Source organism: Pristis pectinata, chromosome 11, assembly GCF_009764475.1.
Source record: "Pristis pectinata isolate sPriPec2 chromosome 11, sPriPec2.1.pri, whole genome shotgun sequence".
NCBI classification, from domain to species: Eukaryota; Metazoa; Chordata; class Chondrichthyes; order Rhinopristiformes; family Pristidae; genus Pristis; species Pristis pectinata.
Window position 1 is genome coordinate 84657804 of NC_067415.1, and position 26657 is coordinate 84684460.

Below are 26657 nucleotides of genomic sequence, written 5' to 3' on the forward strand. Positions count from 1 at the left end.
ACGTGCCCTCAGGCTCCTGTATCTTCTACCTGATGGAAGAGGAGAGAAGAGAGAATGTCCCGGGTGGGTGGGGTCTTTGATTATGCTGGCTGCTTCACCAAGACAACGAGAGGTAAAGACAGAGTCCAAGGAGGGGAGGCTGGTGTCTGTGATGCGCTGGGCTGTGTCCACAACTCTCTGCAGTTTCTTGCAGTCCTGGCAGAGCAGTTGCCGTACCAAGCCGTGATGCATCCAGATAGGATGCTTTGGTGCATCAGTAAAAGTTGGTGAGTGTCAAAGGGGGCAAACCAAATTTCTTTAGCCTCCTGAGGAAGTAGAGGCGCTGGTGAATTTTCTTGGCCGTGGCATCTACGTGATGTGACCAGGACAGGCTGCTGGTGATGTTCACTCCCAGGAACTTGAAGCTCTCAACCCTCTCGACCTCAGCACCATTGATGTAGACAGGTGCGTGTACACCGCCCCCTTTCCTGAAGTCATTGACCAACTCTTTTGTTGACATTGAGGGAAAGGTTGTTGTCATGACACCATGTCACTAAGCTCTCTATCTCCTTCCTGTACTCCGACTCATCGCTGTTTGAGATACGGCCTACAATGGTGGTATCATCTGCAAACTTGTAGATTGAGTTAGAGCAGAATCTGGCCACACAGTCATGGGTGATAAGTGGAGAGGTCTGTTCTTTGATACGTCATTGAGATGTACAAAATTCTCAAAGGGTTCACCAGGATAGACATGGGATGTTTCCTTTATCTGATTAATCTAGAACTAGGGTTCACAGTATCAGAATAAGGATAGATGTTTTAGTTCTGAGGTGAAATTTCTTCCCACAGTATAGTGAATCCGTGGACATCTGTACCCTGGAGAGACATGGGAGATTCAGACGGTAAATGCCTTCAAAACAGACCCAACCCCCCAGCCCCCATCACCCTGTTTCTTTCCTCTCCTCCACCCCACTTCATCTGCCCATCACCCACACTCCCCTCCCACTGGGTTCCCTCCCTCCACTGTTCCCATCTCCCCTCCCCACCTCCCTTATTTGGTTCCAGGCTCCACCTTCCCCTCCTATCAGATTGCACCATCTGCAGCCCTCTGTCACCTCCACCTGTCACCTCCCGGCCTCTGTCACCATCCCCACTCTCCCCTCCCACACCGGCCTATCACACTCCCCCACCCCCTCTCCCAGCTATCTCCCCTCTATCTTTCAGTCCAATGTAGGGTCTCAACCCAAAACATCAACTGTCCATTTCCCTCCACAGTGGCCCCAAAGATGAATAGATTTCTGGATATGGGAGTAAGCAAGGGGTATGGAAGGTAGAGAACAGGGATATGGTGTTTTAGGCAGGAGATCAGCCATGCTGTTGTTGAAGGGTGGGAGCCGGCCTGAATGGCCTCCTCCTGCTATTTCTTATGTTCTTCTGCTTGTAAAGTGCTTTGAAGTATCCTGAGGTCATGAAAGCTCCTGTGGAAATTGAGATCTTTTTCCTACATTGGAAGCCAAATCATTTATTTATGTAATAAGTGGGATCTGGTGGCATGCTTGGCCAGGTAGAGAGATTGATTTCACTTCTTGGAACAGAGGGTGAAGGGGACATGCATGAGGTGTTCAGAATTAGGAGGGGACTTGACGGACTAGTTCAGGAGTAACTGTGTCGACTGCCTTTAATTTTTTTATGGTCTCTTTTCTGTCTTATAGGGGTGACCCCTGTCTTGAAACAATGACCCCTTTATTCCACATTCCCCCACAAGAGGAAACGTCCTCTCCGCATTCCCCCACAGGAGGAAACGTCCTCTCCGCATTCCCCCACAGGAGGAAACGTCCTCTCCGCATTCCCCCACAGGAGGAAACGTCCTCTCCGCATTCCCCCACAGGAGGAAACGTCCTCTCCGCATTCCCCCACAGGAGGAAACGTCCTCTCCGCATTCCCCCACAGGAGGAAACGTCCTCTCCGCATTCCCCCAATTTCACATTTCCCACGTTCCATTTCCCAGACCTTCACCCACTCACCCTCTCTAAATCCCTATGTGGCCTCGTGTACGCTTCACAACTTATCTTCCTACCTTAGTGTTTCGGTAAGTTTAGCAACTGCACCTTAGTGTTTTTGCCTAAATCATTTACATAAGTCGTAAAAATATTCCCCAGCACCAATCCCCAGGGCAGCCACCTTATGCATCCTGCCAAGCAGAAGACCCCTTTCTGCTCACCCTCTGTTTGCTGTTCATGCTCCACCCACACCATTATGTATCGTCCTCTACCGTGAGCTTTGATTTTCACTATGGTAGAGCACTTTATCACATGTCCTCTGGAAATCTCAGTATACAACATTCACAATAGTTCCCCTTTATCCAGAGGACATGTTGGACTTCACTAAAGAACGCCAATAAATGGCCCAAGCACAATTTCCCTTTCACTAAACCACTTTGCCTGATTACTTTGTATTTTTCTAAGTGCGCTGCTCTAATGTCGTTAATAACAGCTTCTCGCCCTTTCCCTACAAACCAGCCTGTAGTCTCCTCCTCTCTGCCATCCTCCATTCTTGAACAAAGGAGTTACACTTACTATTTTCCAGTCAAATGGAATCTTCTCCAAGTCTGGGAAATTCGGGAAAATTAAAGCCAACGCAAAACTATCTCACTAACCTGTTATTTTCAGATCCTACGATGGTCCATCAGGACCTGGGGGAGTGGTCAAGTGGACAGTGAGGGTCCCTGGTTATACAAAGCACAGGGACCTTCTTCCTGGTGTCCAGATTGTCTGGTCACTTCCTTCCCATTGGGTTTGGCAACTTCCTCTGTGTAAATTAAGCACCTAAATCTTATTACAATGACAACTGTTTAAAAGTACTTCATTGGCTATAATTGCCTCGAGCTATCCTGAGCTCAGTCAAAGTCCAGTTTATTGTCACATGCACAAGTACATGTGTGTACGGGTGCGATGAAAAACTTACTTGCAGCAGCATCACAGGCATGTAGCATTGGAGATGCAACGTTCACAAGAAAAACATAAATTAAACATAAATTATATGCAATTTTTACAAGAAAGAACACAATTAGAACAAAATAAACAACATCCATTGTCGTGCAAAGTGGTCATGGTGTTGCTGTACTGAGGCGGTGATTAGGGTTGTGCAGGTTGATTCAAGAACCAAATGGTTGAAGGGAAGTAGCTGTTCCTGAATCTGGTGGTGTGGGACTTCAGGCTTCTGTACCTCCTGCCTGATGGGAGCTGCGAGAAGATGGCTGGCATGTAGGATAGTTGCTGTAGAAATCAAAGTCTTATTGACCAGAAGGTCGTTGTCCTTGCTCTCGGGGGTGGGAGAGGGGAGGGGGGGTACACATGGGTCAACCTTGTGTTTCAGGCAAACCCTCACGTTTTTGGGGAATAAGATCTACCCTTTCTTCGACTGGTTTGGGCCAAGAATGAGGTGCCTTTAGCTGATCTACCAGTGATTTGGATGTAGACCTGCCTCAAAGGAGCTTTTCACCTGTCTCCTTGTGTGATAGTTTCGACTGCTCTCCCTGTTGGAGCAAGGGGGGGGGTGTGGGGGGACGTCCTTAAGGTGCCACCTCCAAACAGTGCGGAGGACCCAATCGGCCCTTCCCCCAAGGTGTTGTGTCACCTTCCCCCCCACCCTCGATGCTTCCCCTAGGCACTGGGTTCTCCCCCACTCTGGGTTTAGCCTCCCCTTCCCTTGGGCACTGCGGTACGGAGAGCCACATTGTTACTACTGCTTTACCCTGAGTCTTCATCTCAACTGCCCCCTCACTGCCGTTACCTGGTTTTCCCTCCTCCCCCCCCCCCCCACCCCCACTGCAGCACTGAGGTGGACAATCCTCCCCGCAGTTCCCAGCATCGAGAGCTGACCGCTGTGTGGTTACAACCCAGTGAACCTCTGTGGGAGAGTGGCCAGGGGTGAGGTCACTACCTTCATTCCAACAATGGCACCTGAGGTTTCTGGCCCATGATGACAGGACAGGCGGAGATCTGTAGCCTTGGGCTTCCAGTGAACCCAAACAGGCAGAAGAAAGGGCTCTCATTTGCATAGCAAGACTACAATTAGGGCCCTAGCCAGTAAGCTGAGAGGAAGCATGCAAGGCCCTGCTCCTGTTGTGTACTGTTCTATGTTCTACGTAAGGAAATCCCCCCCCCCCCCCCCCAAAACCATTCACAGCAACAGTGAGAAGGTCTGTTTATCCCATAATGGACCTCTCGTAGATGACACTATTGTAAGACCAGTAATAAGGAATGAATTACTTGTCTGCTCAGGCGGTGGTCCCAGATATCACGTGTGTACAACTCCCCTGTGACCAATGAAGTGAAAGAAACATATCCTTAACAAATGATTAAATAATTGTTTGGAAAGTTTCCATCTGCAGCACATGTTGAGCTCAGTGAATTATTGCTGTGCTGACCTCTATAAAGCTTCTGTTCCTTTTGGTGTTGTTTAGTGTTTGAAAACTACTGCTCAGAATGGAATTAGTGCCCAGAAAGAGACAGGATTAAGTGGTATCGAAGTCAATGTGTGTAAGATGTACATTTGAATAGTGCCTTTACATCCCTGTGAGGTGATCTACACCTTTACAAAGCGACTTACAGCTAACAAAGTACTCTTGAATTGTTAGGACAGCAGTCATGAGGAGCATAGATACGGTGAATAGCCAAAGTCTTCTCCCCAGGGTCGGAGAGTCCAAAAATCGAGGGCATAGATTTAAAGTGAGGGGGAAAGATTTAAAGGGGACCTGAGGGGCAACTTCTTCACACAGAGGGTAGTGGGTATACAAGACAAGATCTCTTTATCAGTCACACGTACATCGAAACACACAGTGAAATGCATCTTTTGCGTAGAGTGTTCTGGGGGCAGCCCGCAAGTGTCGCCACGCTTCCGGCACCAACATAGCGTGCCCACAACTTCCTAACCTGTACGTCTTTGGCTTGTGGGAGGAAACCGGAGCACCCGGGGGAAACCCACGCAGTCATGGGGAGAACATACAAACTCCTTACAGACGGGGGCAGGTACAATTACAATGTTTAAAAGACATTTGGACAGATACATGGATAGGAAAGGTTTAGAGGGATATGGGCCAAATGCAGGAAGATAGGACTAGCTCGGGTAGGCAACTTGATTGGCACAGATGGGTTGGGCCAAAGGGCCTGTTTCCATGCTGTGTAACTCTATGACTCTAAAGCAGAATATTTGATCACAATCATGTTGCTGCCTGTGGGATCTTGCTGTGTACAATTTGACTGCTGTGTTTCCTGTGCTATAACAGTGACTACACTTCAAAAGTATATCACTGGCTAGAAAGCACTTTAGGAGATCCTGAAGTATTGAAAGGCACTATAGCAATGCAAGTCTTTTCAATGACGAAAGTAGAATCCCTCCTTCCCTCTTTTCTGTATGGAAGTTTATTTGTTCCTTCAGCTTTTCCCACTGGCTTACCTTCATTTCCTCTTCATGCTGGGGAACAGCCATCCTGATGTCGGACCATTTGTGGCCCATTCTCGCAGGCATGGTCCCTTTGCTTCCATTTATCATGAGCTAATTAAATTCAGTCATTTTGCCTGAGTTGCCTCTCCCACTGAGCTGGGATCTATGAATCAACTCCTGGACTGCAATACAGTCCATTTCTGATTTTTTTTGAATTAACCAGATCAGTCGTCTACAGTTGCGATGGATGGGCCACTCTCCTTTTCTCATGTTTAATCTGCTGGATATTTTATTTCTGCAATGTTCAGCTTTATTGCCGGTCGCTTTGAACTTGGCACACTCACCCTCTCCACCAAGAACCTTGGCATTTTCCAGCGGCTGGCTGTCTGGGTATGATCCTGTACGTTAGGCAGGAGGCTTTAAAGAACTTATGACGCAGTGTGGACAAGCTCCCTTTCATTTTGTGGGATTAATGATGTGTGTCATTATGCACAGTGACACCCTCATCAGTACCTCCCCTCATCATATAAGATAAGATATCTTTGTTAGTCACATGTACATCGAAACACAGTGAAATGCACCTTTTGCATAGAGTGTTCTGGGGACAGCCCGCAAGTGTCCGGTGCCAACATAGCGTGCCCACAACATTCCTAACCTGTACATCTTTGGAATGGGGGAGGGAGGGGGGGGACCGGAGCACCCGGAGGAAACCCACGCAGACACGGGGAGAACGTACAAACTCCTTACAGACATTGGCTGGAATTGAACCCGCGTCTCTGGTGCTGTAGTAGCGTTATGCTAACCGCTACACTACCATGCCTGCTACAGACTTTCACTGAGAGTTGTGTAATACCTACATATCGAAGCTCACTTGAGTATAATCCACATGCCTACCCATCCATTGGTCAGAACAAAAGAGGCTTCAGATGCTGGATGCGAGATTTCTACTTACCCCTCCTGCCTCCACAGATGCTGCTTGAACCACCGAGTTCCTCCAGCCTTCTGTTTTTCCTTCCACAGGTCAAATCTGGTTGTCAACCATTTAAAGGTGTTTAATCTCAAAGATCTGTAAAATTTCCAGCCAGTGTATGTGCCAGTTCTGACAACTGGTCAGGTTCTCCCTCCACAGGCGCTGCTTGACCTGCTGAGTGTTCCCAGCTTTTGCTGTTTCTGTTCCAGATTTCCAGCCGTGTTTTTGATGTCCATTGTACTGGGTGTTCAGGTGTTCATTGCCATGGAATCTTTAGAACCTACCTCAGCTCTGGTCTAACGGGCATCTGTCAACCTTGCATCATTACTACTCTTCTCTGCTTATTGCTGACATTTTACACACATCTTTCCAAATAACCCCACTGTGGCCTTTATGCCCACACACTCACCTTCCTTCTACAGATGGGACACAATAGCCTGAATGGCCATAACAGCATGGTCCAGCATTGACCATGCTGTATCGTTCACGTGGTCTCTCGGTTGAGGGCTTCTGACTAGGAGACCAGCCACCGCGGCTGAGAAATATGAATTCAAATAATGAAATAAATCTGGAATACAAATCTCAGATCAGTAAACTAGTGCACCGTGGCAAACCCAGCTGGTTTACTGATGTCCTACAGGGAGGAAATCCGCTTTCACCTGGTCAGGCAGCATCTGTGGAAGGAAATGGACAATGGACCATTCGGCCTCAAGCCGAAACGTCGACTGTCCATTCCCCCCCACAGATGCTGCCTGAACCTGCCGAGTTCCTCCAGCATCGTGTGTATTGCCCCAGATCCCAGCAGCGGCTGTCTCCCTTGTGACCCCACTCTGCATTCACCTCATCTGCCCGACACGTGACTCCGAACTCACTCCATGTCGATGGCTCTTCACACCTTCTGAAATGCTGCTCCATTCCAAGCCCGCTACTGACTGAATAAACCAAACCATCTTAACACCCCTGAGTTTCTTCAAAGCAACCATTGAATCAGTTAAACTGACAAGGAGGAGTTTTGGGTTGAAGGCTCAGAATGTCATGTATTCCCAGCGCAGAAACAAACCATCTTGTCTTGGCCGTTTGTCTCTCTGTACAAGGCCTATAGTCTGAGGGCTTCAACAGCGATTTCTCTCTCTTCCGGTAACCCCCCCCCCCCCCAACTCCTTTGCCTTCCCTTATTCTTATGGCTCCCTTCCCCCACATTGATGACCTGCCCATCTCCTCTCCTCCCCTCCGCCATCCTTTATTCCACGGTCCACTGCCCTCTCCTCCCGGATTCCTCCTCCTTCAGCCCTTTGCCTCTTCTACCTGTCACCTCCCAGCTTATTACAACTTCCCCCCTCCCCCACCCACCTACCTTCCCCCCCTCACCTGGACTCACCTCTCAGCTGGACTCACCTGTCCCCTGCCTATGTGTGCTCCTCCTCCTCCCACCTTCTTATTCCGGCCTCTGCCCTCTTCCTTTCCAGTGCTGATGAAGGGTCTCAGCCTGAAATGTTGACTGTTTATTTCCCTCCACGGATGCTGCCTGACCCGCTGAGTTCCTCCAGCATGTTTTGTGTATTGCTCCAGATTCCAGCATCTGCAGAATTTCTTGTGTCTCTAGTCCAATACCCCTCTCTCTCGTTTTAGTTTATTGTCATAGGCATACGCACCCTGGGTATAAATGCCATGAAAGTTAGCCTTTTGCAGCAGCAGCACGGTACATTACCAACGTAAATTAGCATAGACTTAAATTAACATAAATTATACATAACGTTCGCGATAATCCAATGGGATAAGATAAACCATTTTCACCCTGAGGGCAGTGAGTCTTTGAAATTCTCTACCCAAGAAAGCTGTGGAGGCGAGGTCACTGAGTATATTGAAGACTGAGATCGGTAGATTTTTGGATGTGAAGGGAGTTAAGGGATATCAGGTTAATGATCTTATTGAATGGCCTTGTCCTACTTCAGTTTCTAATATTGTTATGTTCTTATCGCTTTTCAATCAAATATTCTATTGACAAGGAAATGATTTAATTCCCTCTGGAAGAACTTACAAACAGTCATATCAGGAATGGTTTGCACCTGACAGCCTCGAGCACTGATTGTTCACTGCCTAGTTACAATATGCAGCTGCAATCTCCAAAATTAATCCTTTGACAATTAATTAATTTGTAGAACTTATAGTTTAAAAACATTGTCCTTTGTTGCTTTTCTGACGTGAGTGTTGAGTAAGAAGTTAGTTTTCCAGTCTGGTTACGTCTAGACCTCGTGCATTGATACAGCCATATTTCCATATGACAGAGAGAGAAGCCATTTGGCCCATCGAGTCTATGTGCTCTCAGAACAACCCCATTTCCCACTAATTTTTCCCACATTCCCATCAACTGCCCCCAGGTTTCTACCACTCACCTACACACTGGGGAACAATTTACAGCAGCCAATTAACTGACCAAACCACACGGCTTTGGGATGTGCGAGGAGACCAGAGCACCCGGGGGAAACCCACGCGGGTGAACCTGGGAGAACGCGCAAACTCCACACAGACAGCGCCTGAGGTCAGGATCGAACCTGGGTCGCTGGAACTGTGAGGCAGCAGCTCCACCCACTGCACCATTGTGCATGGGTAGTTCTGCAGTAGAAATGCCACCTCAGTGCCTGTAGTCCAAGCCAGGGTGATTTCCTGGCTGTACCTTGCTGCCAAGACTCCCAGAAATCACACATTGAGACAAGCTCTCGGACCTTGTGCTGTGTTCAACCCAACACAGTGTGTGAGCCTGTTAATTCGAATAGGGATCATAGCTCTGAAGGTAAGAACAAGGTCATTTCTTTTAATTACATGCCTGTGCAATCATGTTCTTAATTCCTTAGAAGTACATACAGGACATCAGGGTGCAGAGGAGATTCCCCAGGGTGTTGCTGGGATGAAGCCTCTCAGTTACAAGGAGAGACTGGACAGGCTACATTTGTTTTCCTTGGAGCAGAGGAGGCGGAGGGGGAACCAAACACAGGTGTACACAATCACGAGGGTAGATAGTAAGAAACGAGAGATAGTAAGAAACTAAGACCAGAGGGCAGAGGTTTAAGGTGAGGAATAAGAAGTTTGGAGGGGGATCTCAGGAAGAAATATTTCACCCAGAATCTGGACCGCACTGCCTGAGGGGGTGGTGGAGGCAGAGACTCTCACAGCATTCAAGAAATATCTGGATGAGCACTTCAATCACCAAGGCAGAGAAGGTACAGACCAAGTGCTGGAAAATGCGATTAGTATCGATAGATACTTAGTATTGGTATTGGTTTATTATTGTCACTTGTACCGAGGTACAGTGAAAAACTTGTCTTGCATACCGATTGTACAAGTCAATTCATTACACAGTGCAGTTACATTGAGTTAGTACAGAGTGCATTGATGTAGTACAGGTAAAAACAGTAACAGTACAGAGTAAAGTGTCACAGCTACAGAGAAAGTGCAGTGCAATAAGGTGCAAGGTCACAACAAGGTAGATCGTGAGGTCAGAGTCCATCTCATTGTATAAGTGAACTGTTCAATAGTCTTATCTATGGGGTAGAAGCTGTCCTTAAGTCTGGTGGTACGTGCCCTCAGGCACCTGTATCTTCTACCTGATGGAAGGGGAGAGAAGAGAGAATGTCCCAGGTGGGTGAGGTCTTTGATTATTCTGGCTGCTTCACAAAGACAACGAGAGGTAAAGACAGAGTCCAAGGAGGGGAGGCTGGTGTCCGTGATACACTGGGCTGTGTCCACAGTTCTCTGCAGTTTCTTGTGGTCCCGGGCAGAGCAGTTGCCGTACCAAGCCGTGATGCATCCAGGTAGGATGCTTTCCATGGTGCATGGATAAAAATTGGTGAGTGTCAAAGGGGACAATCCAAATTTCTTTAGCCTCCTGAGGTTGGCATGGACATGGTGGGCAAAAGGGCCTTCTTCTGTGTTGGATGACTTTATAACCTTTAGAAGAAGCAGCAGTAGACCATTCAGCCCCTCGAGCCTGTTCTGCCATTCAATACAATTGTGGGTGATCAACCTTGGCCTCACTCCATTTCTCCTACCTGTTCTCCATAACCCTCGACTGCCCAACAGACCCATGTTTGTCTCGGCCTTAAATATATTCAATGATTCGTCCTCCACGGTTCTCGAGCTTGGAGAGCTCCAAAGGCTCACAACCCTCTGAGGGAAGAAATTCCTGCTGAGCCCCATCTTAAGTAAACGACCCCTTATTCTGAAACTATGCCCCTTAATTCTAGATACTCCCACAAGGGGAACATCCTCTCAGCATCCACCCTGTCAAACTCCCCCTTAATTCATCTCTCATCCTTCCAAACTCCAATGAATGTTGGCCCAGCTCACTCACCCATCTCCTTCAGGGCGACCCCTTCATTCCCAAACCTGGTCTGGTTAACCTTCTCTGAACTGTTTCCAATGTAGTAGCATCCCTTCTTAAGTGATTAAGAGTGTTTTAGGTGACATTTTTTAAGTGTTTTTGAGAATTGTTTATCTTAGTTTGTTTCTGTAAGTCTGCAAAGCATTGAAGAAACTTGATGGCTTTGGCAGGTGTTCTTCAGAGAGTTGGGGTGTGGCTTTGCCGTCATGGAGTCATACAGTACAGTACGGAAACAGGCTATTTGGCCCAACTCATCCATGCCAACCAAGATGCCCACCTAAATTCGTCCCATTTGCCCATGTTTGGTCCATATCCACCCCCCCCCCCCAAACCTTTCCTATCCATGTTCTTATCCAAATGACCTTTAAATGTTGTCATTTTACCAGCCTCACCCACTTCCTCTGGCAGCTCGTTCCATATACCCACCAGCCTCTGTGTGAAGAAGTTGACCCCGCATGTCCCTTCTAAATTTTTCCCCTCTCACCTTAAACCTATGGCCTCTAGTTTTTGGTTCCCTTTCCCTGGGATAAAAGACTGTGTACATTCACCCTACCTATGCCCCTCATGATTTTATACACCTCTATAAGGTCACCCCTCAGTCTCCTACATTCCAAGGAATAAAGTCCCAGCCTGCCTCACCTCTCCCTATAACTCAGGCCCTCGAGTACCGGCAACATTCTCGTAACTCTTCCTCGCACTCTTTCCAGCAACCTCGAGTTTCCAGACACTCTGTAAGTGGAGCAACTCACAAAGTGCTGGGGGAACTCAGCGGGTCAGGCAGCATCTATGGAGGGAAATGGAACAGTCGACGTTTTGGGTTGAGACCCTTCATCTCGACATCCTCACCAGACCAGATGAAGGGTCTCAACCCAAAACGTCGACTGTCTATTCCCCCCCACAGTTGCTGCCCGACCCGCTGAGTTCCTCCAGCAGATTGTTATTTGCTCCAGATTCCAGCATCTTGTGTCTCCATGTTGGAGGCGGAGCTTGTTCAGACCAGCCCATGTGATTGGGTGACCTCCCCGTGAGGTCCATGGACTGCAGGTTCTCACTCCAGGGCTCCCGGTGATCGCATGCATTGGCCCGGAGGTGTCCCGGTTGTCCGATGGGTGCCACCCAGCCAATCGTGGCCCAGGCCTAGGTTGTGTCTGCGTCAGGGGTCGCGAAGGTGTGATGTGACTTCCTGTGCCCTTTTGCAGTGTCGCCTGCGTACAGCCCCCACGTCTCGGAGCTCTCGCTGAATTCACAGGCTGGGCCCGGTGTCCTGAACCTCTCCCTGTCTCCCAGCCTGAGCCCGGACGGCAGGACGCACTCACCATTGACCACGCCCCTGCTGACTGACGCCACTTGTGTCAAGACTGATGATGAGGAGGAGATGAGGAGGAAGGTAGGACCCTGGTTAGCTCAACAGCCTGCAATTTCAGCCGCAACATGTCCTGCAATTTCACATCTGTGATCGTACCTGAGCCAAGAACACCTTGGCCAAACTTTACTAGGAGTAGTATTATTGCAAACTCTGGATGCTTGAACTTCATCTTCTTTTGGCATGAAATTAACTTCAGTGGATTTAAAGTTCATTGGAAAAGTCAAAATCGAGTTTCTTGTCATATACACAAGTCCATGTGTGCACAGGTACTATGAAAAACTTACTTGCAGCAGCATCACAGGCACATAGCATCAGGTAAGCAGCATTCACAAGAAAAACATAACAACATAAGTTATGCACAATTTTTATAAGAAAGCACAATCAATAGTATCTGCAGGAGGTGTTGCCTCAAGAAGGCAACATCCATCATCAAAGATCCCCACCATCCAGGCCGTGCCACCTTCTCACAGCTACCATTGGGCAGGAGGTACAGAAGCCTGAAGTCCCACACCACCAGGTTCAGGAACAGCTACTTCCCTTCAACCATTCAGTTCTTGAACCAACCGGCACAACCCTAATCACTACAGTTTAGTAACACTATGGCCACTTTGATCACTTTGCACTACAATTAACTTTTTTTTTGTTCTAATTGTGTTCTTCCTTGTAAAAATTGTATATAATTTATGTTTAATTTATGTTTTTCTTGTGAATGTTGTGTCTCTGATGCTATGTGCCTGTGATGCTGCTGCAAGTAAGTTTTTCATTGCACCTGTGCACACATGGACTTGTGCAGATGACAATAAACTTGACTTTGACCTTGACAATTAAAACACAAGAACAGGACCAGAAGAAAAGGAGGGGAATGTTTCTATGTGCCAAGTTGCAGTGATTTGGAATCGTGCCTGAAAAGGCAGTGGGAGCAGGTTCAACAGGAGCTTCCAAAGCGGAGAAATCCTTCAAAGAAGCAGCCTCACCCAGAGTGAGGCGGGCTGACAGAATTCTGACCAGCAGCCACAAGGGAGATTGCAAATCAAGAGAGGCTGCAAAGATGCTAGAGAAATGCAAATCTTTTCTTTCAAGATTTGCATCTCTGCAGCACCTTTGCAGCCTCAGTGTATCTCAGAGCCCTTTATGGCCAAGAGTCGTTCTGTGATTCACAGTCTCTGTTATAATGTAGGGAGCACAGGCACCAATCTCCACACACTAGGATCCCAGAAACCGCTGTGACAATGACCAGGTGATCTGTTTGTGCAGCAGGATTGAAATATTAGCTTCAAGACAGAAAAATATTCCCAGCTTCTCCTTAGAATGGTGCTGTGGGTACAATGTCCTGAGTGGGCAGATGAGACCAATGAAACCCTGGCTCCATGGTTGTCCTCTTGCCTCTGAGCTGACAGATTTGGGTTCAAATCCAACTCCCACTCCAGAAACTAGAAGCTAACTTGGTCCTCAGGGAGTGCCGCACTGTCAGCAGTGCTGACATCGAACTGGAGCCTCAGCTTTCTCCTTGTGTGATCATACATGGTCCTGAGGCTCTGCTACAGAGAAGATCAGCATGTTCTTCCCACGTTCAAGTACCAATACTATTCCCTCAGCTGACACCACGTAAACTGGACATAACCACACCAGTGTGTGTGGGAGCTTGCTGTGTGCAAATTGGCTGCTGCTTTTCGACAGTGGCTATGCCTCAGTGTTGGGCTGCACGGTGCTCTGTGACATTCTGAGAGAGAGGAAGACGCTACAGAAATGTAAAAGTCTCTCAACCAACTCATTCTAATTGGTAATTGGTTTATTATGGTCACATGCACCGAGGTACAGTGGAAGTTTTTGTTTGCGTGCCGTGCATACAGACCTCTCCACACATAAGCACCTTGACTTAGAACAAAAAGAAAATAAATGCAGAATGCAGACAGGTTGGGCCAGAGGGCCTGTTTCTGTGCTGTACAACTGCAAAATATTCCTTAAGTGAAACTAACGGAGAAGATTAGGTGAGAGGAAGGTACCCACCACTCAGAAGAGGGTGAGTTTACTGGCTAATCAGCATAGAATTCATGGTTAGCCAACCTCAATGTTTCTCTTTGAACAAGTGGGGCAGAGAATTATAGTGGGCAGGGATTGTTGATTTTCATTCGATAGGAGACAGTAGAGATTCACAGGTTGGCCGATGCTGACCTTAGCCGTAGTTCACTGGGCCACACTCTCGCCTCTGAGTCGGGGACTGTGAGCTTCAGGGCCAGACCGGAGCCTTGGTATTCCAAGCAGGGCTGACAAGGTGCAGCATTGTCAGAGGTGCTCGGTCTCAGAAAGATTCCATGGCATTCATTTTAACCATGGACAGGAGAGTCCTCCAAGGAAAGTCACCCACAAAGATCCTTTGATCCACATGAGTTAGACTTGCACATTTTTTGGCCAAGTTTCAGTTCCAAGGGAACCTGGTGCCCGGCTGCTGTATTTGCCCCAGTGTTGGTCTGGGTTGTGTGTGTGCAATTGTACAAATAAACCAAGGGGAGAAAGTCCAATTACACCCACTAATGGAAGTTGTTGCTCTGAATCTCCCAGCGGTTCCCGGCCGACAAAGCCTACTTTATTGCCAAAGAAGTGTCCACCACAGAACGGACCTACCTGAAGGACCTTGAAGTCATCACAACGGTAGGTGCAAACTAATTATTGATGCTGTCACTGAATAATCAGCACCTGCCTGTGCTGGCTGGGAGTTACATAGGCTTCATGATGTCTGAGCATCTGTGTCTGTCCTTGTGTATTACTTTGTAGATGTCTGTGTGTGTGTGTGTTTGTCTGCCTATCTTCCTTTCTTTGTGTGTGTGTGGGGTGTGTTGTGTGGGTTGTGTTCTATGGTTGGGTGTGTGTTGTGTGTGTGTGGGGTGTGTTGTATGGTGTGCGTGTGTGGGGTGTGTTGTATGGTGTGCGTGTGTGGGGTGTGTTGTATGGTGTGCGTGTGTGGTGTGTGTTGTATGGTGTGTGTGTTGTATGTGTGCATGTGTTTTGTATGTGTATGCATGTGTGTGTTGTGTGCATGTATGTATGTGTGTGCGCATGCATCGACATGATGTCTGGCTGCCAGCACTGGGCAGGGTGGAGTGAGTAAATGGATTACCGTTATGGGAAGTCGAGGCTGCAGGAAAGTCAGTCCCAGTGCCTGGCTTTGGTTGACGTGTTTTGTCAGAAGAACTGGCCAGTAATTCATTCTACAATGAAAATATTCCTGCTCGTTCAAGAGCCGACTGCTGCCTGATGTGATTTGAGTGACTGAGGAGGTGAAGGTGCCTTGCACAGTGGCGGCAGTGTTTGGCTCCAGTCAGTGCTCAGTGACAGTCGAGTTGACAGCCAGCGTGGGAGACCGGTGACTGCCCTCCCCGATCTCCTGTTCTGGTTGGCTACCGGTTACCAGAGGTGTTCCGCAGGGGTCGGTGTTGGGGCTGCTTCTTTTTACTCTGTACATTAACGATTTGGATGATGGAATAAATGGTGGCTAAGTTTGCAGATGACACCAAGATAGGTGGAGGAGTAGAGAGTATTGAAGAAACAGGAAGGTTGCAGAGAGACTTAGATAGTTTAGGAGAATGGGCAAAGAATTGGCAGATGAGAAACAATGTTGAGAAATGTGCTGTTGTACACTTTGGAAAAAGAAATAAACAGGCAGATTATTATCTGGATGGGGAGAAAATTCAAAGTACAGAAGTACAAAGGGACTTGGGGGTCCTCGTGCAGGATACCCTAAAGGTTAACCACCAGGTCGTATGTTAGCATTCATTTCGAGAGGTATAGTGTATAAAAGTAAGGAAGTGTTGATGAGGCTCTGCAGCACTGGTGAGGCCTCATTTGGAATACTGTGTGTAGTTTTGGGCCCCATATCTTAGGAAGGATGTGCTGATGTTGGAGAGGGTTCAGAGGAAATTTACGAGGATGATTCCTGGAATGAAAGGGCTTACATATGATGGGCGTTTGTCAGCTCTTGGACTGTATTCATTGGAGTACAGAAGAATGAGAGGGGGCCTCACAGAAACATTTAGAATGTTGTAAGGACTGGACAGAGTAGATGTGGCCAAGCTGTTTCCCTTGGTGGGTGAGTCCAGGACTAGAGGGCACAATCTTAGAATTAGAGGGTACCGGTTTAAAACAGAAATGAGGAGAAATTTCTTCAGCCAGAAGGTAGTTGAAATTATGGAGTTCCTTGCCACGTACAGCAGTGGAGGCCCAATCACTGGGGGCGTTTAAGGAGGAAATAGATAGGTATCTAATTAGTCAAGTTATCAAGGGATATGGGGATAAGGCCGGAATCTGGGGCTAGATAGGAATAGTTTTTAGTTTAGCTCATGGAGCAGACTCGATGGGCCGAATGGCCTACTTCTGCTCCCTTGTCTTGTGACCTTGTCTTGCGGTCTCCCCGAGATGGGGTCAGTGATCTCCCCAGGAGTACCGTGGAATCTTTGGGGAAGACAAATTAACGCCAAGCCCTCCAAGGAGCAGAATGGTTTAAAAATAAAACTGCAGTTTAGCCCCTTTCTGTAAAGCCTTTATTTGTAAAACTATTGGGAGGAGAGGCAGTTTGACCAGTGGGCGGTGAGAAGCCACAGGAGGAAACCAGCAGAAATTCATCCAGAGTTGGAAACCTCTCTCCAGGATGGATTTCTCCCCGGGTCATCGAGTGATACAGCAGGGAAACAGGCCCTTCGGCTCACAGGGTCTGTGCCAACCAACAGGCATCCATTCACACCAGCCCCATCCTATTCTCCCCACAGTCCCATCAACTCCCCCCAGATTCTACCCCTCACCCACACACTGGGGGCAATTTACAGCGGCCAATTAACCAACTAACCCGCATGTCGTTGGCATGTGGGAGGAAACCGGAGCATCCGGGGGAAACCCTCACCATGACACGGAGAACGTGTAGACTCCACACAACAGCAGCGGAGGTCAGGACTGAACCCAGGTCTCTGGCGCTGTGAGGCAGCGGTGTTATCCCCAGTTGTGTTGACGATTACACAACTTGCACTGTGACTGACACCTGCTCCATGGTCCTAACATAAGTGCAGTCATGGCAAGGTATTGAACTGCCCCACACCCAGACTACCCTAGGGTTAGAATGGCCGTGACCAGAGGCAATAATCTTTGGAATATTATCCAATTAAAAAAAACTGAGAGCAAACCTCAAAAGAAGTATTAGGGCAGGCGACCGAAAGGTTGGTAAAGAAGCATCTTAAAGAGGAGGAAGAGACAGAGAGGGTTAGGGAGGAAATTTCAGAGCTCAGGGCCCAAGCAGTGAAAGGCCAGGGAGGGAGCGAATAAATCTGCAGAGGCCTCAACGGTAGAGGTGCAGAGATCTCAGGGGCTGTAGTGTGGGAGGAGATAATTGCCACATGTACCAAGATACAGTGAAAAACGTTGTTTTGCATGTCACCCATATGGATCAATTCATTACAACAGTGCATCGAGGTAGTACAAGGGAAAAGCAATAACAGAATGCAGAATAAAGTGTTACTGCTACACAGAAAGGGCAGTGCAGGCAGACAATAAGGTGCAAGGCCATGATGAGATCAATTGTGAGGTCAGGTGTTCATCCTTATCATACAAGAGATCCGTTCAATAGTCTTATAACAGCGAGATGTCCTTGAGGTACATGCTTTCTAGATTTTGTGTCCTCTGCCTGATGGGAGGGGTGAGAAGAGAGAATGACCGGGGTGGGAGGGGACTTTGATTATTCTGGCTGCTTGCCTGAGGCAGCAGGAAGTGTAGACAGAGTCCATGGAGGGGAGGCTGGTTTCCGTGAAGGACTGGCCTGTGTCCACAACTCTCTGCAATTTCTGGCAGTCTCGGGCAGAGCAGTTATCCCAGGTTACAGGAGCAGGGAGGGGTGACATGATGAAAGGATTTGAAAGCAAGGATGAGAACTTTAAAATCAAGATGGTGCTTCACTATGAACCAGCCTTGGTCAGCAAGTCCTTGGGTGAATGGGGTCTGGTGGGAGTTAAACCACAAGCAGTAGAGTTATGGGTGATCCCTACAGAGAATGCAGCTCCGGAGACCGGCCAGGATTGGATTGGAAATGTCGAGGCTGGAGACAAAGGCATGGGGGGGGGGGGGGGAAGCAAGGCAAGCTGGTGTAGGCTTTGGGGCTGCTGTCGGCCTTCACTGCAAACTGGTCCCTTGTTTTGTTTCTACAGGCTTGATCTGGTCTTTGTGACTCCAGGTCAAACCTGTATTATTGAAGTCCGGTAGGTTAAACCTGGCGTCAGTGGAAGAAATGATCAGCTAATCATTGACTTTTGCCCTGAGTGTATCGGAAAAATAACAGGCTACAAGGTCTTGGACAAAGACAGAGATTATGCAGAATTTAGTATGATTGTTTTAAGCTTTTGTAGGAACATTCACAGTATAATTTGATGAGAAATCTTAAATAATAGACCACAAATTTCCTGTTATATTAGTCAGTGATATTAAATCTGATTCTGATTACAATGTTATGCATTTTTATTCAACTCATTTGCTTTGCCTTTTGTGAGAATCATTGTTCCTTCCGTTGAAGTTAGTGATTTGCAAGTTCCAGATTAATGCAAGACAGGAAATTAAATAAATCAGACATATTCAATTTGACTCCACGTGGATGAACTGTGTGTTTCATTACAGATGCTCTTCACAGAACCTACAAATAAATTCCATTGTGTCATGTGGTGACAAGAATCCACACCACAGATGTATTTATGCCCCAGTTTTGTGTCTAATTTAGAATCTTTCTATTATGTGTTTAATTTGGTCCAAGTATATCAGGATCTTGCAAATTAGGAATTGTGAATAAATAGCAGAGTTTAAATAGTTCCATTCAAGTTCACAAGTACAACCTTCTACATGCACCTGGGTTGGGTACCAGAAGCACAGTACCAGTCTTGCATGGTTCCCTGCACTGGTTGTGCCAGTGGGCAGCACTCTCACCTTTGGTATTGGGATTGGTTTATTATTGTCAGATGTACCAAGGTACAGTGAAAAGCTTCTGTTTTGCATGCCATCCAGACAGATCATTCCATACATAATTACATCAAGGTAGTAGAGAGAAAACAGAATGCAGAATATAGTGTTGTAGTTACGGAGAAAGTGTAGTGCAGGTAGACAAATAAAGTGCAAGGGCCACAATGAGGTGGATTGAGAGATCAAGAGTTCACCTTCTAGCGTACGAGTGGTAGGTTCAAGTCGCACTCCGGAAACTGAGCTTTGGGTTGTCCTGAGAGGGATGTTACAGAACTGCAAGTCTCTCCTTTTTCAACAATTTCATCAATTTACACCTTTGCACATGGGTTCCAATAGTATGGGAGCAGGAATAAGCTGACTTTACCCCTCATTTGCCCATGAGAAGTCCTTTCACTGAGCTACATCACAAGAGGAAACCTTGAGCAGAGGATGGCCCTGTCTCTATGTGAAGGCAGGAACAACAGAGCTAACTGGGTGGATTCCCGAGAGTATAGCTGGGAAATTGCTGGCTCCAGTGCCCAGGGTAATGCTTGTGGTGTGAAGATGTGCTTTAGACAAAAAAAGTAGAGGATGTTACAATAACGTGCGATTTGAGAACTATTCAACATTACGTGAAATGGTCCTTTCCCAAGTTAGCATTCACTTCTCCGCCTTGAGTGTGTAAGGTGATTCCTTTGAGTTTAGAAGACTTCAAGTGCTTCAGTTGAGGTTTTTAGGTGGGGTGAGTCCAGAACAGGCCAGATCTTCATACTGGAACCCAGCCATTCAGGAATCTCAGATATCAGGAATCAGGGTATCTGTCATCAGGAATCAAATATCAGGAATCAGGGTATGTGACATCAGGAATCAGGGTATCAGATATCAGGAATCAGGGTATCTGACACTAGGAATCAGGGTACTAGATATAAGGAATAAGGATATCTGAGATTTGGATATCAGGATATGAGGAATCTCTTCCTCAAACACAGGACAGTAAGAATCTGGGACTACCCCACCCAAAAAGGCTGTCGAGGTTCAGGAAAGTTCAAAATGTCAGGACTGAGGTTGCACAGTTTTTGGTAGTTCAGGAGATGATGGGTTATGGAACCCAGGCAGGGGGATGGTGCCAAGGTACAGACGATTGGACAGAAGAACAAGCTTGGTGGACTGACCAACCCACCCCTGACCATTGGGAGAATGGTGAGCTCACTCCCACAGCGAGGGGTTGAGGTGAAGGACAGAGATGGGTAGAAGAAGAAGCTGGATGAACATGCCAGGGACATAGGGAGCTGGGAGACAGAGAGGGCTGATGGAGCAGAGAGGCATGGTGACTTGTTTCTGGGCAGTGTCTGTGCAATGCAACCTTTGCCAGGACCCTAGTGACCAGTCACCCAGGGGTCATGCACCCGTCTGTCCCCTGGGGTGAGCAGCAGTCAGACTCCGCCTGACACAGTGGTTGAGTTGGAACTTCCAAAGGAACATTTGCAGCTTTAACTCCCAATTCCTACCATCCCTTCCCTTTCACTTCTTATTCTCAGGTGAATTAATGCATTTTAATGTAATGTGTTTAACCATAGAAATGAAAGGAAAGGGATGGAAATTATTTTAGATCTAATAGCAAGTCTAACATGTGACAGTGAACATGTCTTCCAAGTGTACTTTACTCTCAATGTCAAGTGGAGCCTTTGTTACCAGTGACACGACTTCATGTCCTGACCTCGACTTTCTTCATCTTCCTCCTAGTCTTTCCAGAGCGCTCTGACCAGAGATGATGTCATGCCGGAACAGCTGAAGACCCTGCTCTTCTCCAATTTTGAGCCCCTCTACAAGTTCCACACCGGCTTTCTGAGGGAGGTTGAACAAAGACTTGCTCTGTGGTAAGGCGTGTTGCTGGGGTGAGTCCTTTTTCAATGGTGCTGAGGTCAGGAGGGTTGAGAGCTTTAAGTTCCTGGGAGTGAGTATCACCAACATCCTGTCCTGGTCAAATCACGTAGATGCCATGGCCAAGAAAGCTCACCAGTGCCTCTACTTCCTCAGGAGGCTAAAGAAATTTGGTTTGTCCCCTTTGACACTCACCAACTTTTATCGATGCACCATAGAAAGCATCGTATCTGGCTGCATCACGGCTTGGTACGGCAACTACTCTGCCTAGGACCGCAAGAAACCGCAGAGAGTTGTGGACACAGCCCAGCACATCACGGAAACCAGCCTCCCCTCTTTGGACCCTGTCTATGCCTCTCACTGCCTTGGCGAAGCAGCCAACATAATCAAAGACCCCTCCACAAAGGTCATTCTCTCTTCTCTCCTCTTCCATCAGGTAGAAGATACAGGAGCCTGAGGGCACGTACCACCAGGCCTAAGGACAGCTTCTACCCCACTGTGATAAGACTATTGAACGGTTCCCTTATATAATGAGATGGACTATAACCTCACAATTTACCTTGTTGTGACCTTGCACCTTATTGTCTACCTGCACTGCACTTTCTCTGTAGCTGTGACACTTTACTCTGTACTGTTATTGTTTTTACCTTTACTACCTCAATGCACTCTGTACTAACCCAATGTAACTGCACCGTGTAATGAATTATTGTCACTTGTACCTCGGTACAAGTGACAATAATAAACCAATACCGATACATTTGTTGGTAACTCCCAAACCCCCTGCCCCCACTTAGTGATTATAAACCACTTCCTGTCCCCCCCTCCTCCTTCCACCCCATCTGTGAGCAACCATGGGTTATTCACAGAGCAGTTGCTCCTGGGATTTGCTACCTTTGTGGAATTAGGACACCTCTCTGTGGAACTCCTCTCACACTGAAACAAAGAGGCATCCGTTAAGGCTAAATGAGAACAGAATCCTGGAATCCAATCTCCATCTGCAGAATTAAACCTTGTGACTTAAATCCTTTCCCAGGACTGGGGAATCAAGAACTGGAGGGCACAGGTTTAAGGCGAGAGGGGAGTGTTTTAATAGGAATAGGATCTAGAGGGCATAGGTTTAAGGTAAGAGGGAAAAGATTTAATAAGAACTTGAGGGGTAACTTTTTTACACAAAGGGTGGTATGTATGTGGAACGAGCTGCCAGAGGAAGTGGTTAAGGCAGGAACAATAACAACTTTTAAAAGACACTCGGACAGGTACATGGATTGGAAAGGTTTAGAAGGTTACGGGCCAAATGCTGGCAAATGGGACTAGCTTGGATGGGGCATCTTGGTCGCCATGGACCAGTTGGGCCGAAGGGCCTGTTTCCCTGTTGTGTTACTCTGTGAATAAATATAACACAAAAGAAAATACTGCAGATGCCGGAGATCTGAAACAAAAACAGGAAATGCTGGAGATAGTGGGTCAGGCAGCTTCTGTGGAGTTAGAGAAGGCCCCTGCTCTCCTCCACTACCTGGCACTACCTGTCTATCATCTTACCTCCCCCCCCCCCCTCAGTCCACCAATCACCTCGGACTCTCACCACTCCCCTTCCCCTCTTTATAACTGACCATCTCCCCTCTCCACTCTCAGTCCTGATGCAGGGTTTTGACCCGAAACGCCAACAATTCCTTTCCCTCCACAGATGCTGCTCGACCCGCTGAGTTCCTCCAGCAGGTTGTGTGTTGCTCCAGATCCCAGCATCTGTAGTCTCTTGCCTCTCCGTCAGGGAGCAGGCCACCTTGGCTGTCTTTCCCACCTTTTTATCCTCGTAAAACCTTCCTAAATGGCTGTTTGTGGAACAATCGCTGGTACTTGGGAGCAGGAAATCTCCGAACATAAAGCCCAACTCCATCAAGTGCCTTGGTTTGAAAAGAGTGTGAAAATGCCAGATTTAGTGCTCGATTTGGATCCCATTGGGAATTAGCAGTAACTCTCAATGTAGAATGGCCTGATCAACACATTCCAGATGTTGTACAGCTGTGTTCTGTAGAGCATTTTGGCTTTTGTGCAGTAATTGATCAAATTAACAGTACTGAGGTCCCCATAGTCAGACACTTGGAAGCTTATTAATTTAGTAGTGTGTTCTCAGTGACCCCCCAGTGCATTGCAAACGATTTGCAAATATTCATCATGAAACTTTAATTGGAAAGCTATTTTTAGCTGTTAGGCTTCAGCCAATGATCATCTTACATCAACAACAGGAAGATGATTGCAGTGAGTTATATCCCAAGTTACATTTAAAAATAATCTGCAAACCAAAAAGTCAGACATTTGCATAGAGGGCAAAAGTTTGTAAATACTCATGCTCCCTTGTAATGAAACAAAGACCTCTTTTAGTGAAAGCTGTTATTCATTATTCATTTTTTGCCCTGATATTTCCATCCCCCAAACAACTGCATTTATATAACACTTCAACGCATCAAAAAGTGGCACAGCGTGCCTCATAGGAATGTGATCAGAGATTAACATTGAGCCATATAATGCAAAAAAAGGACCAATGATCAAAAACATGGTCAAAGAGGTCAGTTTAAGGAGTGTCTTGGTAAATTGGTTTATTATTGTCACATTGGTGTTGGTATTGGTTTATTTTAGACGTACCCAAGTACAGTGAAAAACTTGTCTTGCATACCATTCGTACAGATCAATTCATTACGCAGTGCATCGAGGTAGTACAGGGTAAAAACAATAACAGAATACAGAGTAAAGTGTCACGGCTACAGGGAAATGCAGTGCAGGTAGACAATAAGGTGCAAGGTCAAATAAGGTAGATTGTGAGGTCAAGGGTCCATCTCATCGTATAAGGGAACTGTTCAATAGTCTTCTCACAGTGGGATAGAAGCTGTCCTTGAGCCTGGTGGTATGTGCCCTCAGGCTCCTGTATCTTCTGTCTGATGGGAGAAGAGAGAATGACCCAGGTGGGTGGGGTCTTTGATTATGCTGGCTGCTTTACCAAGGCAGTGAGAGGTATAGACAGAGTTCGTGGAGGGGAGGCTGGTTTCCGTGATGTGCTGAGCTGTGTCCACAACCCTTTGCAGTTGCTTGTGGTCCTAGGCAGAGCAGTTGCCGTACAAAACCGCGATGCATCCAGATAGGATGTTTTCTTTGGTGCATTGATAAAAGTTGGTGAGTGTCAAAGGGGACATGTCAAATTTCTTTAGCCTCCTGAGGAAGTAGAGGCGCTAGTGAGCTTTCTTGGCCATGGCGTCTACACGGTTGAGGTACATGTACCGAGGTACAGTGGAAAAACTTTGTTTTGCATCCCATTCATACAGATCATTTCATTACAACAGCGCATTGAGGTAGTACAAGGGAAAACAATAACAGAATGCAGAATAAAGTGTTACAGATACAGAGAAAGTGCAGTGCAGGCAGACAAGGCCATAACGAGGTAGATTGTGAGGTCAGGAGTCCATCTTATTGTACTGCGGGTCTGTTCAATAGTCTTATAACAGTGGGATAGAAGCTGTCCTTGAGCCTGGTGGTACGTGCTTTCAGGCTTTTGTATCTTCTGCCCGGTGGGAGGGGGGAGAAGAGACAATGTCCGAGGTGGGTGGGGTCTTTGATTATGTTGGCTGCTTTACCGAGGCAGCAAGAAATGTAGACAAGAGAGGCAGAGGTTTACGCAAGATGTTGGGTTTACAAGCTGAAGGCATGGCCGCTGCTGGTGGAATAATTAAATCTGCAGAGGATCCGATTGGTGAATGGAAGGGATGTTGAAGGGCTGGCACCTTGGAGAGACTGGAAAACAGGGATAAGAATGTTACTGGTTAACTGGAAGTGGTTAACGGTGCAACTTAGTGAGTGCAGGTGTGCTGGGGGAATTGACTTGGGACATGGGGAGCAGAGATTTGATGGTCTCAAGTTTACAGAGGCAGAATGTGTTGGAATTGTCACATTTGGAGTTACCAAAAACACAGATGCAAACCCCAGCAGCTAAGGATGAGGCAGACTTGGCCACATGATGATGTTGGGAGTAGGTGACATTAGTGAGGGCGAGGATGTGAGATCAGAATCTCAGCTCAGGCTTAAAAGTACCACCGAAGTCTTCAGACTTTAGTTCATCAAGTTAGCGCTAACCGAGTTAGTTTCCAAGTCGTAGGATGCTGGATGTGAGGTTTGACTGGTCTGTGGTTTGGCCCCTGGATTATTGTGGTAAACGAGCACTGATGCCGGGAATACTTGGCAAGTCAGGCAGCATCTGTGGAGAGAGAGACCGACAAGGGTTCTAACTCCATCAGGAAGGTCTTAAAGCCCCCTGCTGCTTTCTGCAGCAAACCCCCTGCACCAACACTCTCATCCGCCTGGCTGAACTCATTCCCATCCCAAACAACTCCCCTGTTGACTTCTCTCACTTCCTACAAATCAGAGGTGCAGCCGTGGGCACCATGAATCCCAGCTACCTCTGTGTCTTTGTTAGCTCCGTGGAACATTCCCTGTTCCAAACCTTCTCTGGTACCAACAGTCTGCTGGAGGAACTCAGGTCGAGCAGCATCTGCGGGGAGGAAAGAAATCGTCGACGTTTCGGCCCAAAATGACAACGATTCCTCCCCCCGCCCCCAGAGACGCTGCTTGACCTGCTGAGTCCCTCCAGCAGATTGTTTGTTGCTCGGGATTCCAACGTCCGCGGTCTCTTGTGTCTCCTCTGGTACCACTCCCCGACCCATTCTCCGTTCCGTCAATGACTGCATTGGTGCTGCTCCCTGCACCTGTGCGGAGCTCGTCAATTTGATGACATTCGCTACTCCGCTTCTGTCAGCAGAGTTAGTATTTCACGTCAATAAACCCTCAACAAAGCTGGAAGAAGTCGGAGATAAAATGGCTTTGGATTGGCAAAGTGAGGAGAGGAAAGGAGGGCAGAGCCTTTCCAATTACTGTTCATGTTATAATGTACATTTTGTTCCTCTGCGCCTTAACAGGGAAGGAAGATCCAATGCACACATTAAAGGCGACTACCAAAGAATTGGGGATGTGATGTTGAAGAACCTGCACTCTATGAAGGTCAGTGTCTGTGTGAACACCTGGTTTGATTCTACTGCAATCCCAACCTCAGCTCTGAGTCAGTGGGTCACTCCCCGGCTTCTGTAGGTTCAAGTCGCACTCCAGGGGCTGCACAGTGATGTAGCTGGTATAGCCGCTGCCTCACAGCTCCAGTTCGATCCTGACCTCCAGCGCTGTCAATGTGGAGTTTGCACGTTCTCCCCGTGACCCTGTGGGTTTCCCCCAAGCGCTCTGGTTTCCTCCCGCGTCCTAGAGACATGTGGGTTGGTAGGTTAATTGTCCACTGTTAAATTGCCCCTACTCTGTAGGTGAGGTGTAGAATCTGGGGAGATTTGATGGGAATCTGGGGAGAATAGAATGGGATTGGTGTAAATGGGTGCTTGATGGTCAGGATGGATTTGATGGACCGAACGGCCTGTTTGTCGGCTGTATGACTGTACGTCTAAGGTCCTGGCTGACACCCTGTGGGAGTGCAGCACTGTAGGAGGTGTTGTCCTTTGGTTCAGACCTAAAGCCAAGGATCACAACAACATCTTGAAAGCGAGTAGTGAAGAATATTGGCCAACAGCGGTCCCTCCATCAACACCAGTCGAACGGGTTGTTTGCCGTTCCTGGGAGCACCAGTTGGCTGCACTTCT

The 26657-nt window shown here is 47.4% G+C and overlaps 1 protein-coding gene across 6 annotated transcripts in view; it reads left to right on the forward strand.

Annotated features, from left to right (window-relative positions):
* The window catches only part of farp1 (FERM, RhoGEF (ARHGEF) and pleckstrin domain protein 1 (chondrocyte-derived)), a 229001-nt gene that overhangs the window by 167151 nt on the left and 35193 nt on the right, over positions 1-26657 (forward strand). For all 6 annotated transcript variants that reach the window (XM_052026779.1, XM_052026780.1, XM_052026781.1 and 3 more), the window contains 4 exons: positions 11972-12159; positions 14698-14787; positions 20842-20975; positions 25938-26019. In XM_052026779.1, coding sequence (XP_051882739.1) covers positions 11972-12159; positions 14698-14787; positions 20842-20975; positions 25938-26019 — 494 coding nt within the window. The remainder of the gene's footprint in view (positions 1-11971; positions 12160-14697; positions 14788-20841; positions 20976-25937; positions 26020-26657) is intronic.